This window comes from Rhododendron vialii, chromosome 6a (assembly GCF_030253575.1).
Source record: "Rhododendron vialii isolate Sample 1 chromosome 6a, ASM3025357v1".
NCBI lineage: Eukaryota > Viridiplantae > Streptophyta > Magnoliopsida > Ericales > Ericaceae > Rhododendron > Rhododendron vialii.
In genome coordinates this window covers 39,479,870-39,496,439 of record NC_080562.1, presented here as the reverse complement: position 1 = coordinate 39,496,439, position 16,570 = coordinate 39,479,870, and the positions used below count along the sequence as shown (strand labels likewise).

The following is a 16,570-nucleotide window of genomic DNA, read 5'->3' as shown; positions in this document are numbered from 1 at the left end:
AGCACAAGGCCCAATCGCGCACGCAATGATTATTAGACGAATTCAATTCAATATTGTCAATAGAAGGTAGATCGATATTTCAGCTACCAGAAGAAGATTAGATTAATTGGAACGTACGTGTGAGATTTTGCGAGCGTACACATACGTACGTACGTGCTTGAATTTACTACTAACAGATTGCGTGATTAATTAGTCAAGTGTGTGAATCATTAGGACTTGACCAAAACTTGATTTTAGATCCCTCACCTATTCCCCTGTCAACATCGTTACTGTTCCATTCGAATGCTACCTGCAATCGACTTGTTGGCTATTCGATTTTTTGAACCTGTGGTGAGGGAGAGAGAGAGAGAGAGAGAGAGACAACTGATTGAGCACGCGAAATGATTAGCGATCGGAGAACATGGGTACAGGGTGTAACTCGTGAATAGTAGTTTGCTATTATTTTTTTGTGGATGTAGATACACGGTTGAAACACATATATTTTTATAAATGATGAAGACGCTGTGATTCCAAGCTTGGTCAGAGTGTGGGTTGAAATAAATCAAGCTCTTTTAACCTTCTTTATCAGGGGAAATTTCAATTCTAAGGAACAACGTAAATTAAGGAAAAATTATCGACCTTTTTATCACATGGGCCGCGGCAAGTTCACTCGAGCAGTGAGTGCACTCATGATGATGCCTCCCTAGCTAGTAAAAAAGGAACACTTGAGCCCGCTTATGGTTCTTATTTTTACCCGGGGACGCACTCTTGGAAAATTATTTATAAGTATTGGTGGAGTAATTTTTGAGAGAATGCTTACAAAACTATATACTACTATGTGATTGGAAGAAGAATTGGAGCAATTAATACCGAACAATCTTTTCTATCCTCTCCATCCTTCCTAACAGACAAAAATGGAAATAGTTGTTTATGACAAAAACCAAAAAAAAAAAAAAAACTGGGGAGGGGCCATTGGAAATCAGGGTTTAAAGGACATAGTAAAATTAACTTAGGCCCCGTTCTTTCTTTTTGACGCGAAACGAGAAAATATTATCATTGCATGTAGTCAGACGACATCTTCAGATTTCCATCTGAATACAGAGATAAAAAAAAAACACAACTAAGTCTCAAAACTAACGATATACAAGGAATACAAAAAGACGAAACTAATGTCTAGCGCTAAGGGAAATAAGTAGTACTTATTTTTTTGAATTAAATGTGATGTATTGTGAGAGAATGACATATCTCGTAAAATAAAAAATAAAAATCTTTGTGGAACGGGGCCTTACATGATAGATTTATTACTTTCTTCTACCTTTAATCATCAAAAAAAAATGTGAGCACAACAAAACTATAACCTTAACACAAAACAACAATCTCCTTGACTAAGTGGGTGTTCTCATTTCCATATGCAGGGGCAGATACAAGGGGTGCTGACACCCAGCACAACTCGAAATATCCGCACTAGTTGTACTAGTTTTAGGTTGATTTTTGAAAAAATTGTATGGATTTGATCCTTGTAAATCCCTTGAATGAATAAAAATTCTTAAAATTTCTCATACGTGTGAAAAAACTTTCTAAAATTTTAAGTTATCAACCATTTTTTGTCGCACGTGTAAAATTGAAAGACGATTACATTCATAATCACAATTTCATCTCTTCATCAAACTTAGCAAGTGAAAAATATATACATATATAGAATATAATTGTTGTCATAATGTAGAAAAAACACGTCCATCGAGCTATCGCGAGGTACGAATTCTGCGTCTGCCGGCCACTGTCCATATGGGAATGGTGTGGTAATGTTGTGGTTTGAAGTCCAAGTCACCAGTCTCCTCCGTTCTGTTTTTAGCCACAAGTATGGACTGACAATCACAGTCCCGTCTTTTTCCTTGTAGCTTTCAATTTGGTTTTCTCATATGCTAATGATATTTGTCCACACTCCCACCAAATGACCAATTACTCTCCAATAATCGGCAGTAGTGGCCCAATGATGGTTTTGTTTTATTTCCAGATTTTTCTACGCAGAGATACTACTGTCAATTTTCTCTTATTAGGGTTCAATTCTCCACCGACCTATCCTTCTTTTTTCCGACATTCCTTTTACTCTCCAATAATCGGCAGTACCTTTTTCTTCTCTCTTTTTTGTTTTGTTTTGTTTTCTTGTTTATTTCGAAGGCACAATAATCTGCATTTTCCATCTCCAACAATGAGCCTTCCATGCCTGATGTTGTGTCCTAAGGACCGTTTGATGGGCCAATAAGACACGAGATTTAATATAAAGGAAACTGTATTTTTATATTTAAAGGCAAAAGATTGGTAAACAGATTCTACAAAACAGTCAAATAGTCCGAACAATCCGGAATATAAAACGCATGGATAGGCCAACACAAAAATTAATGACACGCAAATGAGAGTCGAACCCTAGAATTCCCGAGTACGCTAATTGCCAAGGGACTATCACTGCGCCATTTCTTAAGGGTTAACACTCTACTACTAGTAGGCCAAATCCAGAAGGTTATTTGACTAAAATCCATGTCCTATCCGAGCATCCATCAAGATTTGTTGGGTCACAGCAACCAAACACATGCTCCTGACATTTCAAATTTGCTCTTTCAAGACAGCAAGTTTAACTTAAAAAGACAGCAGGTTATCTCATCTCAGTACAAATTCACATATTCTCTATAGCCATAAGCCGTCCAAAACAAAATAGCGTAGCGGGAAAATGGTTATCAATGAATCTAAAATCACTTATTACTCCACCCAGTCCACCTATCTCATACAAATGAATCCACCGCCCGTATTGAGAAAGAGAGTGAAGAAAATATGAAGAAAAAAGAATAAGGAAAACAGAAAAGTGCCGCCTCTACAAAATACAAATAGTGTACACATGGAAAGGACCTTCGAAATGCTAGCTTTCTGTAAATGGATTCCGTCAGCATGCTACTATGACAGTTCGTTGCAGCATCATCTCAGGATTTTGAGAAAAAACCTTGCGTCAATGAAGAGAAATCATATTCTTTTCCAGTCTGTGTAACCCCAGAAGATGAGACGGGGGATGCTGAAGGCGTTTTATTTGTTCCGGCAGGTGCCACACCATTAGTAGAAGCATTTTGCCCCATATTATAAATGCTGCAAAGGAGAAAAGGGAAAGGATAAACTAGAATATTCCATACAAATGCACAGGATATCTACGATACATGTACTGTGGAAAGGTGTTTCATATTGAGGATAAGACAACAGCACATAATACTTCTTTTCCTTGAGATATTTCTTTGACTTTGGGAGGTAAATGTGATATAAGATGTGAAGACAAGTATTGCCCCTAGCTTGTGGAATTTTAGAAGCATTTCCGAGGAAAAATAGATTCCACAACAAACATTTAACACCGGTAATGAGTTATCAATGAAAAACGAAGCATGATCAGTCGATCACAATAAAATAGTAAGGACATTCTAGAAAGCGTATGTGATCCATCAAACATCTGGTTAATAAAGCCATCACCCTTGAAGACAGTGGAAAGTACCTTGCTGTTGGAAATGGAACAGAGCTCCCAACTGGCAGTGTTGATCCCATGTTTCCCATCTGTCTCAAAGGCAAAAATAAAATGAGTATTCGGACTCCATACAAACAATAAAAACAAAGACTTTCATACATTCAACCTGCTGCATGTATTTCAGTAGCTCATTATTTCCAGCAGCAGGTGTCATCATTCCAGGAAACTGGAAACCAACATTTGGCCAGTTTGGGGTGGGTAAGGTTGTACCATTTACCCCTGGTGGTTGTGCATTTCCAGCAAAATTTGGCAAAACGCCACCTGATTTAGCTGCAGCAGCCATAAGAAGGGACTGCTGCTGTTGCAACATAGCAATTTGCTGTTGGTGAATAGCAAATGGCGACACCATATTGGACTGCAAAGCAAACAAAAAGTAGTAGTTTAGCAGGCAGTAAAGTAATTCGCAAATGCTGTCAGTTGGTCAACCATTTGTTCATTAATATAGAATTTAGATATCAACTGTTAACCACAAACTTTACTCCATGTATAACCACACTACCACAGAAACAAGAGTTCTTCAAATGATAAAGCCACTCAGAAATTTACCTTATCAAAAAGGCTCATAATATCAGTTTTAGCATCTTTTTTAGGCTTTTCTGACACTGCAGAAACTACAGAAGGGGAGTCTTGAAACAGATCTTCAATACCAGAAGAAGAATGCGTCTTCTTAGCATCTGGTTCTGTAGAGCCAGTTTTATCAGCTACTGAACCTTCAGCAGCCGCTGCAAAGGGTCAAGAGCCAGGATTAACAATAAATGTAAGGTCTCACCGAAAGTAAAAACAATCTTGTTCAAATGAGGCAAACAAAGACATACATTGGAAACCTGCCCATGCATTGTCATCAGCAGAGGCAGCCTCTGAGCTATTTACACTAGGACCATCCATTGAAAGCATGTTGAAGAGATCAGTAGCAAAATCAACTTTCGAGGCAGAGACAGCTGGACTACATTCTACTGCCTGCTTTGTTGATTCAGAAGGCGCTACTATTGGTTCTGATTTCTTCTCAGTGATCTGTTGAGCCTTTGGCAGTGGAGTAACCTATATGCAAGCCAATTAGACAAGGCTCGCCAAACATTATGAAGGACTATCATCACTGTTGGAACTGTGGCTCATATGTCAAGTATGAGAGGTACCGAGGAGTTCCAAGAATAGGTGTGTTGGATGTCGCCGAGAGAAGCCATGAAAAAGTCTGCTAGTGAATGCGGTAGGGCTACGGCTTTGCTCTGTAGGGCTACGGGTGAGACTAGCTGATTGGCCAGAGACGCGCGTAGCTCTACAGCTTTAAGTTGTAGGGCTACCGCAATAAGTAACGGGTTAGGGTTGGAATAGGTCGAGTATAAAGGCTCTCTATTGTAAAACCCTAATAATATATACTGTGATAATAAGAACAGTAGCCGCTCTTGCTCCCGTGGACGTACCCGGTTTTGGGGAACCACGTATATCTTTGTGTCAATTTCTTTACTGTTTTTATACTCGTGCATTGTGTGCGTGTGTGTTGCGATCCTAACAATCACAAACTAACATGCAATGCAACAAACAAGGAACACAAACAATGAAAGATCATATTCAACATACTGGTTCAGGTCCTTTGGGGGGTACAGGTATACTAATCCTCGTAGGAGCTGGAATGCTGTGCCTTGTACGATGTTCTTGAAAGTTTTTTTTCCTTTCCTCGGATGAATTTTCAGAATTGCTACCATGGTCATGTCCACTCCTATCCTCAGGTATCTGCCGCTGCACAGAAGCCTTGTCTTCCAGAGCTCTAGCAGGTGACTTTGTGTTGTCTTTAGGAACCCATCTTTTATCTTCATACCTTCGTTAAAACATTATAGAACTTTTCCACTTAAGGCTGAACAATTAGAATAAGACAGCAGAAATTTATTGTGTTTTGCCAAGGTGAATAGGGTAATAGAAGGTACAAAAACATACTTAGCACGAATGAAATTCTCAATCCCAACTCTATCATAATTAGGGGGTAGCTCTGCTTCCCAATAGCTATTTGACTTCTCATTCCCCATTGCTGCATATGGGAATCATACTATCAACAACACTGACCGTCATTGAACAAAAGAGTTGAGCTCGTGTATTCACGAGAAGCTTACACTGAATAAATGCAACCTGTTCAGGAAGCCATGTGTCCAGGGTAGCAGATCTCACCTGTGAAAGAAACCATTGATAAAGATGCATAAAATTGCTTTCAAGGGACCCGACTAATAGACAAATTTCCCAATGTTATTGTGCATATTCCAGTCTCCTATAAAAGCACATCAATGCACAAACTATCACCTTCGATATGTGGACTCCAAGACTTCTGTGGATTCCAGAACATTGCATGCATATGAAGATGCCCAGATTAACACTAGCCCACCGTGGACCCCTGCATGAAAAACGAGTCAATGCCAGACTCAAAAATCAAAATAGATAGCAGTTATTTTCAACCAATAGCATGTAGCTACTTCACGGGTAAGGAACTGATATCATTGTTTTCTAATCTTGTTTCTTCCATATATAATATTTGCATAATTTCGCTATTGATTTCGTCAATTTTAAAAGTTTCCAGAAACATACTTGCATTTGCAGTCAGCACATTCCCTGTTCTCTGGCAATTTAAGAAGCCCTTCCAGTATCTGAGGATGACCAAAAAAAAAAAAAGTCCATTGGTCAAATGTACATAAATTAAAGGCCGCTACAGGCTATGGAGAAAGAATGGCAAGTTGGCAACATGGAAATTATGTTTCTTAAAGGAGGCGGGGGCCTTCAATCATGGCCAACCAATCAGAAGGGCCAAGGCCTCCAATATTATACATCCCAAGGCCAAAAACAGGCATGAGAAAAGAACAACAAAAGGTAACTACCAAAATAGAACCGAACCAACAATTTGTGCAACAACCAAAAGCAACAATAAATGAAAATCTTTCTTTACTTTCTGTTTTTTTTTTCTTTCTATTGTTTGCGAAGGTCCTCTGGAAATTAGTTAGGAATTTGCAGAAAAAAGACTGTTCAAGAGTCAAAGTCCTTTGCAAACGCATCGAATTCAGAACCAGACTACAGAACTGGACTATGGCATCCATAATAGCCTGACTACCTCACCAGCATATAGCAACTTAGGGTCCTACACGACCTACACTACCAGCTAAGTTTTTGAATACTTCATTTGTTTATGCTAACTCACTCTTTTTTCTATACCCTCTGAGAGCATCCAAATAGCATTCCTTGATTCAGAAAGAAGTGAAGCACAGAGATTCGAACTACTGGAGAAGAGTAACTGATAGCATTTACGGCAGGCAATAGAATCAATAGATGGGCGGTGGTGATAATCATGCAAAGGCTGCAGCAGCAGTAAAGGAATAAGGCACGGGCATAACTTTCTGTTTCAAAGGAAAGGATGGGAGACTAAGAGAGAACGTGTCCAACAAATGTTGTGAATATGCATCCATGACATCAGCATGATAGCGCATCAAGAATAGCATTTTCTGCCTCCCTGGTGAAGTTTCCAGAGGAAAATTCTCTTGTTATCAACCGGATGACTCCCAATTTTAAAGAACTAAGAGAACGTAAGTCAAGCGAGAACACTTAACCATGGACTAGACCAATTAATCTTTGGTATTCACCATACCCAAGGAATGAAATCTTATGGTCTCCGCATTGTTGCATTTAATTTCCATGTGAATCGCAAAGAAAGGAAGATTCTCTGAAACAACCAAACTCCAACCAAGAAACTAAATGCCAGGTATGTTGACAGATCAACACTTGGAGTAGAAGTACGACCTCTCGAACCTAAAGAACAGAAGAGTTCTCAACATCAAATGACTGCACACTTCAGATACACAAACAAACCTCGTTCGCAAGGCTTCAGTATGACAATTGGATAACCAAATTTGGTTTCCCTTCATTTTATGGAGCATAAAGAAATTTTCAACAGGCAGCAAGTCAGACTAATGGGGACCACAAGGCCCAAGATCAACCACACCTTCATGAAATGGGATGGAAGAAGTGATCTTTATTTTCCCTCTCTTCCTTTCTTGTGTTCATGTGGAAGCAATTTTTTTTTTTTTGGGATAAAATAATACTCTTATACATCTTGACCTGAATGTCTAATAACCTTCCCACAAACTGCAAGTAACCATTTACTTAAGCACAGAAAAAGACACCAAAACAGTGAACTGAAGCGCAAAAATATCTGCAACCATAATCATTGTCCACAAATTTCAGAGTCTCCGTTTCTGACATCAGTCCTCATGTCAGAATGCAAATCCATGTTCACAACGAAGATTCGACAACAACTAAATGTGTAGAACATAGAAAATAATGAATTTTATATTGGAACCTACATATCATGTGACTCCATAACTGATTAACAAAAGGGATACCAGTCTATCTTCTCCTATGAGTCTATGACATCTATGGCATCAGCGATGTGAATATTAGGCTAAATTCAAAAAGTCACACCGAAAATGAACCTAAAAACTTCTTTTTTTCAAGTAGATCAAATTCCACAAAGAAAGGCAATAAGGGAATCCCATATATAGAAAGCCGGAAAAATAAAAAGGCCCTATACTCCAAGAAGAGGGCAAATAGTCCAACCTGAGATTACAGTCTCTAAACTCACAGCTATGCAAAATGCTAACAAAAGACTTGTAATCCTAGACATTGGACTTTTGTGCCAGTTTTGTGCCAGCAAAATGACGTCGCCGCTTCGGTGTCTCTCTCCAAGAAACCACGGCAAGCATAATGGAATCGTCACCCAACCACTGAGCATAACATATAATTTCTTTATATTTGCCAACCCTGTCTCTTCTACGACACTAAGTATCCCAGCCCAAGTGCTCCTCATCTAATCACTGGTAATTTGCCAATGAATCACCCTCATCAATGACAAGGAACGAAACTCTCCACTGCAAAAACATGTACTACCTCAGTCCCAAAAAGATTGTCCGATCCATAAAATGAGAACTTAAAAATAATGCATTTTGTGAAAAAGCTTCAGACTTTTATTTCCAGCAAGTTAATCAAAATGTACGAGCTCTTTAACTTACGGAGAAAAAGTTTGAATTGTCTTTCACAAGAATGCATTCTCTTTGAGTTCTCGTTTTACAAACCGGACAATCTAACTAAAATCCCAAAAAAGAAACCATTTTGAAAACAACACTTAATCAGGATTATTAAAAGAAGAAAAACAGCTGTTCCACTTCCACCAATTCCATAAAATCTCAAATCCGGTAAACTCCGCATCAAAGTGAAAACACTCAACCACATCTTATTTCCTTTTGTGTGGCTTATACTTGCAAATCTGATCTGATCGTGGATTTAGAAACAATAGATAGCTTTTATTAAAGAAGAAAGCTTTTAACCTAACTTGCACTAAACACACCACATGAGATCCAACCCCTCTCTCTGCACATGGTCCCCAATTAGTTCCCTCCAATTACTACTCTCATTTCTCTATGTATCTCTCCCCACTCATTACCCAAAAATCCCAAATCAAACAAAACAGGGCCCATATACCTTTCTATTAAAGAAGAAATCTTTGAAACTGACTAGCACCAAACACACCCTAATTCGAATCCCCAATAAACCCACACTTGAATCCCTAAATCAACATCAACCAAACATGAGATCCCATTAGGGCATCGGATCAGCCAATACCCAATTGAAAAAAAATCATAATTTCGAGATTAGCACCGACCCTCCAGAGATAAAGTCCGACAAATTTCAGATCAAATACATGAGAGACGTAAAGATTGAAGAAATGACGATGTTGTTAGGAGTTAAAGGTGGGACCTTTCTGTGTTTGGCATTGAGCTCTTTGCTGACTCCGGCCTTCTCGTTCATGGTTATTGATGCGCGCCCTAATTTGGATTGAATCGATGTCCAATTGGATATCTCTCTGGTGAGAGGAGAGGGAAAGATGAAAGATTTTTTTTTTGGGCTCTCTCCTGCTTCTCTCTCTGAACCGTCTGATTAAAATGACGAGCGTATTCCGGAGAGAGAGAGAGAGAGAGAATGGAATTGCTTCTTCTTGACTTTTTTTGCTTGCACGTTGAAACTTTTTGTTAGAGAACAAAAACTATTGAAAGGGGTCCACGCGTAATTTTGGAGTTCAAGTGGGAGGTTGGATTTGGCTTATTTGTAATGTTGGTCCGCAAAGTATGGATAGAGTGTCAGTTTAGTTCTCAGTAATTTGGAAGTATCATTTTCGTCCCATGTTTAAGATGTATATGTTCCTTGATAAAAGAAAGAGATGCTATGTATGAATCATCTAAGGCGGAACGCTTCCCTACCGATGTAATTTATCCCCATACTAACTCTGTCAAGAAAGAGCGTCAACGCATGGGTATTTTCAGAAATGTACGTCACATAATTTAACATTTGAAAAGGAAAAGAACAATTGGATACCTCGATGTTTGAAATATGGGTATAAAAAAATAATTAATACCGTCCAAAATGACCGTCAAACAAAGAGGTGCTTTGAACATGTTCTCCGCACAACTACATCTTAAGAAATTAATAATAAAAATTCGAGTACTAACTTCATTTGCAATTAATCGAAAATTGCCACATAATTTATTGTGCAAATTTAACTAGAAATTTCATCAGCCAAGATTCACTCACTAACACCTAAATGGTTTCCTACTTTCTTCTTCTCCGCGTTCTTTAAAATATTTTGTAAGTGATCATTATAATTGTACATATACAAATTGTGTTTCGTTTGGCTTTTTATACATGCATCGAAACTACTTGTTACCTTCTCTATTAGACCTATCTATATAACCTGACTTTTATTTGGCATTTTACAAGTCTAGAAACTTCTGATTTTGTTCTTCATCAGGATTTATATCTCTTAAAAACACATGTACCTTAGTTGAGAATTGTATATAAGCATGCCTTGATCATTTGTGAAAGCACCATTGTATCATACTTTTTCACAAATAATGAAGCGAATTGATGGGGATACCAAACTACTGATAATTAGATAGCTAGTACGGATCAAAAAAAAAAAAAGATAGCTAGTACCAATTCACATTCTTCCGCTAAAGTATATTTCCCTTTTAACTATGACCCTTGATTATTCAAAAATAATCTCACAATAGCCATTAAATTTCTCTATAAACACTGTGCTTAGTTGCGGATTTTATAGACATTGAAACTTCTAATTACGTATCTCGATTTAAAAAAGCTCTAACAAACAATTTTATTTTGGAGAATATGTAGTATTTGCATGCCCTGTTTGAAAGACAGAGATGATGATTCCACGGGCAATGTGGTTGGCATGTGCTACGCAGTGCGAAACTACTAGCAGCGGATTAAGTGTTGAGTGAAATAAATACCAACTATAAAAAGTTGAAGTTTAGAATAAATTTGTTTTTATTTATTTCGCTAACCGCTGAATTGGTCAACTTTTTTGGCATTGATAATTTATATTCTCGCATTCAATGATCTTAGTCGTTCAATTATGATCCCCGATTGTTTGAAAATAATATGTCAACCCATTATTAGATTTCTCTGTAGTAATTGTCCATCGTGTGAAAAATTGATGATAAACCTATGAGTGATATAGTTAGCATGCTACACACGTGCATAACTACATGTATCATATTTAGGCGTTCAATTCAATGGGTATAACAAATCAAATTTTGAAGTTTGAACAAAACATGGTTTCTAGTATTATTCTCGTAGTCATTAGAGTAGTGACCGTTGGTATTAATTGATAATTCATCTTGTCTCAATCAATGATTAATTAATCAAATTCTTCATTCAGAAAATATTATGACAGATCAAATTAAGTTATCAAAAGTGCTACACACACAACGGTTGTGTAAAACACAACACACAACCAATCTCTAGCCGTCCATTGCTATAATAAATGGTCACGATTCACTCAAACTCTTTCCCATAAAAGTTAGACTTTTTCTTGGAAGAATTTGTTTAAAATCTAGACCATCCAAACCAACACAACGGTTGTGCAAGTAGCATTTTTGTTAAGCTATCCTAAATAGATGTAGTGTCCTCATGCCCCAGTTGAAATGACGATGATGGCCCAATGATTAATGTGGCTACGCACGTGCAAAGCAAATTACTAGCATCTTATATGTTCAATTTGGTAAATTGTAATAACTCCAAATTTTAAAGATGGAACAAATATGTTTTCTATAATTTTCAAGTAGACGTTAGATTAGTGACCGTTGGAATTAATTGATTACAACGCATTCATCGTTCATATTATTTCCTTAAGTTATCTTAATTTTTGAATTATTACCGTTGATTATTCAAAATTAATCTGCCAACGCGCGGTCACCAAATTTCTCTATATAAAGTGTGCTTCATTCTCTATTTTTTACAACTATTGAAACTTCGGACTACATTCTCCATTTAAACGTTCCAGGTGAAGTCTATCCTTGAGTAGGTATAGTATTTTGCATGCTCTGGTTGATCAAAAGTACTTATTTTTTCTTAAACAAAATCTCTGAAAGGATATAATCTAAAATGTGGTCTTAAAATTTTGTACATGCATCAGTTTTGTCCATTTTCAAGTCTGTCCTTAAGTCCTTTATTTGTCATCAACTTGCCGTATGAATCCTCACGAAAGCAATTTGAATCCTAGTGTTTCTCTGTTTCGTATAACACATTTCACTTCATATCTTGCGGATTTTTGTTTCTTGTTTGATCCAAAAATTGATATGCATTCATACAACCCGGCTTGCCTCTATGGTTGTACTTTGCTATGTTTGTGAATCTACAGTACTGAACACCTAAAGTTGTGTTTAATTTGCAGTAATCACTTAGGAAATGTATGTATTCTCAACTCACATTCCTGTAAACATCTAATGGGGTGAACTTAATGCTACTAATGTGTGTTCTTTATTTACTACTTATCCAATCTCAAAGGCTGCAGTTGTTGGTATTCTTTTGGGAGCACAAAAGCTACACAAAGCAGAGAAATGGAGGTGGTTGTTCAGTGATGAATAATTGAGAGGCATTGTGAATATTGAAAAAGGACCGAATCATATCGAAGTCATGTGCCTGGTCAGAAGAAGCGACTACGGTGAACTTCCTGGGAAGCTCAAGATTTTCCCTCATGGGAAGCTCGAGATTAAGTGTGAATGTTTTCCTACCTGTCGCGAAGCAAGTCTATAATCATCTCTTTCGATCATTCTGCTTTGATTCGGGAAGTGGTTATGGCTGTCGATAGGTTCTGTTTGCGTATATTAGTAACATAAAGCTTACAAATATATATATTTTTTGCTTAAATTAGTAACATAAGATTTACTATATAAAATCTTTTGCAACATCTACTATTTTCCTACTCCCACCACTTGCATCATCAGCTAGTTTCATTACCAAGTAGTAGTAAGTTAATTTCAAAAGAATATGATGTAATCCTGTTTCTTGACAACATACGGCATGTCTGGGGCCGTAGGGATTAGTCTAAGCTTAATTCGCACAAGCTTGACCTGACACCTTGCATCACCAAAAAACATACGGCATACCGGACCACCTCCCAACGGATATATTGGATATATCTGTCTCACTCATTCTCGCACGTATTATACTTCACAAGTTGCTATGAAGATCATACTTTACAAGTTGTTTATTATTCAACAACTCATTCTTTCTTCTAATTGTAATAGAAAAGGGAATAAACCACTGCTTGCTTTTTTCAGTATGTTTCCTTCTTTGTTTGACAATCTTACTCTAATAGCGTTCACTTGTTCTCCAACGGATTGATAACATTATATTTGGTATTTGTTCTGATGAACACTTGCACGATTTATATTCAGATAAGTTGTCCCCTCGTTCTTTCGCAAGGCATTACGAGAGCGAAGAGTTGAGCAACTGGAAGAACCAGATCTGTGTTCTCACTGAGAAAGACAAGAGGATTCCTTTGCTAAATACACCTCTCCTGAAGTACTACCATAGAGAGAGAGACCAGAAGAGGTAAAGGGGACCCTCAGGCCAAGGCAAGCTATTCATCGCGACGAGTTCATGCTCTGCTCCCAATGCGGGAAAGATCGTCGTTTCCGCCTCAGGACAGCGGAGGAGTGTCGTGCATTCCACGATGCTTTGGCCAAAGTGAACTGGACGTGTTCCGACACTCCGTATGAAAAGTAAACTCCTTTTCTGTGCCCTGCGGTTCTTGTTTAGATCTAACGAATCATTTCATACTCAAAGTTTACGTTTCGAATTCGGGAACTTCTTTTGGTTTCAGGATAACTTGTGAAGATCCGGAGGAGAGACAAAGTCGTAAGGTTCGTCGCGGGTGCCCTGAATCTGCTAGATGCAGCGGTTGCATGTCATGTGTTTGTGTTGGCTGTGGCATGTGCAGGTTCAAAGGTTGCCTCTGTCGCACATGTGTTGATTTCGTAGACAACATTGGGCAATAGACTTTAGAATCGTCCTAGGATTTGTTTGGTTGATGGTTATTGGGGAGTTTGGAAAAACTTTCAGATTCTCTGAGCCTCCAATGCTACAGTTACATTCCTCGTATTTTCATTTATATTTGTTGTTGTCTAAAAAATGAGGTATTTGGTATTCATGCATGCCAAAGAATTTTCCAACTTTGCTTTCCTCAGTGAAATTGATCAACAGTGTCTTAGGATTAACAGATTATTTCATGGCATTCGATGAACGAAGGGCCGCTTCTTTCACGACGTTTGGCATAGTTATCGGAAGGGCAAAGCTTAGGAATTATACCACCCTTGGGCTTGGCCCAACGGAAGGGCAAGGGCTTTGTCTAGAGTTGGGCAAGGTTCGACTCCTCTCCCAGGCGGTACCAAGATTTATTTGGCGCTAGAGTTGGGCAGGGTTCAACTCCTCTCCAGGGCGATACCAAGATTTATTTGGCGGGTTAGGGAGGTGATTTGCTTTGGGTCGCCCGGAGGTTTATGCCCTATGGATGGGTCCAATTAGTGGCCGTACTGTATCATGGTTCCTTCGTCATCTCAAAAAAAAAAAAAAAACTTCAAAAACAAAATAATTCGAATCCAACAAGATAAAACTATAAAGTCACATATCACTAAATTTAAGACAATCAATTGAGGATCACTCTTCTTGCATTTTTAGGCAAAAGTTTTTATTAGAGTTGTACAAAATAAAAAACTAAAAAATTGATATTCTACTCATTTGACATGCTCATTTTGAATGAATATAAAATTACATACCTATATTCAATGAATACTACACAACTTTTCAGGGGCCTCTCATTTAAGCAAAATTTTGGGGGTCTAAAGTGAACGCCGTGCTTGCCTTTGCTCAGGGCTGGCACTACCGCACTGACAAGAGAGGGAGAGAGAGCGACAAATGAACTTTTGTATCAAGCCTCGAAATTTGCCTTGAGAAATGTGGTGCCTCAAAACCCATGTATTGTCTTTCTTTTGTTTTTTGGCATCATGGTTGGCGGTGTTTGACAGCACGTCGATGCGATATTGCGATGGAATATCACTGCCGATTGCTTAAACAAGGTAACAACCACCAAAGCATTGACCTTGGATTAAACAAACAAAGCAAATCATTCAAGTGATCCAACTAAGCCCCATGTTGTTAGCCCACTAATAATTAATGTATAGAGAATAACAGAGGCTTAGGACAAAACCCACTTGAGATAGCCTATAAAAACCAACAGAGAGAGAGTGTGTTTTTACTCTGTCTCTTAATTGTTCTACCTTTAGGAGTCATAGGGATCTTAAGCAGCAAATGCTTTTTGATCATTCTGCTTCTCTTTGTATCTGGTGCAGTACAAATCAAGGCAGATTATACTACCTGCACGAACTACAACAGCCCGTGCTATTACCAGCAGCTTAAATGCCCAGCGGAATGCCCGAGTATATATCCGACTGACCCACACCCTAAGGTTTGCTATCTCAACTGCGGTTCGCCCATCTGCCAACCTGAGTGCAAAAGTAAGATATCTACAAAAATAGACTGTCTGGTATTTTATTCGCATTTGTTTTCACAATCGATGTGTACTGTTCATTAAAACTAACACCCTTATGTTTTATTCTTTTCAGATAAGAAACCAAATTGCAATACCCCTGGAGCAGCGTGCTTGGACCCGCGGTTCATTGGTGCAGATGGCACTGTATTCTATTTCCATGGCAAAAGAAACGAGCATTTCACCTTGGTTTCAGATCTCAATCTCCAAATCAACGCTCGCTTTATTGGACTAAGGCCAGCGGGTAGACCTACGGACAACACGTGGATTCAAGCACTAGGAATCCTTTTCGGCTCTTGCAGTTTCTCTGTTGAGGCTATCAAAGCAGAAACATGGGAAGACGAAATCGACCTCCTAAAATTCTCATACAATGGCAAAGAGCTAGTCATACCAGAAACCTACTCATCTTTGTGGGTATCTGCACAAAACGACCTAAAAGTAGAAAGAACATCGTGGAAAAACAGTGTTTTAGTTACTCTACGTGAAGTTGCAGAAATTTCAGTCAATGTGGTGCCAGTGACCGAGGAAGATGACAGAATCCATAACTACCAAATACCTTCGGACGACTGCTTTGCTCACTTAGAGGTGCAATTCAAATTCTTCTGTCTTTCCACAAAGGTTGAAGGTGTGCTTGGTCGGACTTACCAGCCAGACTTTAAGAATCCAGCGAAGCCTGGTGTTGCAATGCCGGTGGTGGGAGGTGAAAACAAATATAGGACCAAGTCGCTTTTGTCTGCAGATTGTGATTCTTGTGTATTTGCTCCAGTTGGAGTTCACAGCAAGGATGACTCACTGGCTATGGATGTGGTGCAGAATGTGGAATTGTTTGCCGGAAATGAGTAGCCTACTTCGTAATTTTGTTGCAAAAAATAAAATAAAAAAAATTCTCCTGGAATTTTGGAGTTTTTTTCTGGATCATTTACGAAATGTTGCCTTTTGTAGTCCTTAAGTTCTGCAATTTCAGTTGCGTCGAAAGTGGGAATAAGAATTCCAGATGAGTTCCATTTTTCTGGATGGGTAATCAATACAATTATGAATTCCCGAATCTGGTCTCCACCAACTGCGGAAATATCATGGTACAAAACTAATTAGAAGAAGCATAAGAA

The 16,570-nt window shown here is 38.4% G+C and overlaps 2 protein-coding genes across 3 annotated transcripts; one reads left to right on the top strand and one right to left on the bottom strand.

The window, feature by feature from the left end:
* Positions 1–2,607: 2,607 nt before the first annotated feature.
* On the bottom strand, positions 2,608–9,576 carry LOC131330275 (ADP-ribosylation factor GTPase-activating protein AGD5). Of its 2 annotated transcripts, none has more exons than XM_058363808.1 (11): positions 9,317–9,576; positions 6,104–6,162; positions 5,822–5,912; positions 5,638–5,692; positions 5,465–5,555; positions 5,111–5,348; positions 4,351–4,573; positions 4,082–4,257; positions 3,642–3,890; positions 3,506–3,564; positions 2,608–3,111 (listed from the first exon to the last, which is right to left on the bottom strand). In XM_058363808.1, exons 1-11 carry the CDS (start codon positions 9,365–9,367, stop codon positions 2,952–2,954), a joined length of 1,452 nt encoding a protein of 483 aa, XP_058219791.1. In that variant the 5' UTR covers positions 9,368–9,576; the 3' UTR covers positions 2,608–2,951. The 2 variants fall into 2 exon arrangements, with proteins under 2 accessions (XP_058219791.1, XP_058219790.1); XM_058363807.1 differs by lacking the exon at positions 9,317–9,576 and adding an exon at positions 8,280–8,384.
* A 2,974-nt stretch (positions 9,577–12,550) lies between these two features.
* Positions 12,551–16,446, top strand: LOC131328725 (uncharacterized). The gene is made up of 6 exons (XM_058361631.1): positions 12,551–12,632; positions 13,315–13,471; positions 13,743–13,867; positions 14,944–14,994; positions 15,100–15,432; positions 15,541–16,446. The coding sequence occupies exons 1-6, from the start codon at positions 12,551–12,553 to the stop codon at positions 16,305–16,307; spliced, it is 1,515 nt and encodes a 504-aa protein (XP_058217614.1). The 3' UTR covers positions 16,308–16,446.
* Positions 16,447–16,570: the final 124 nt, after the last annotated feature.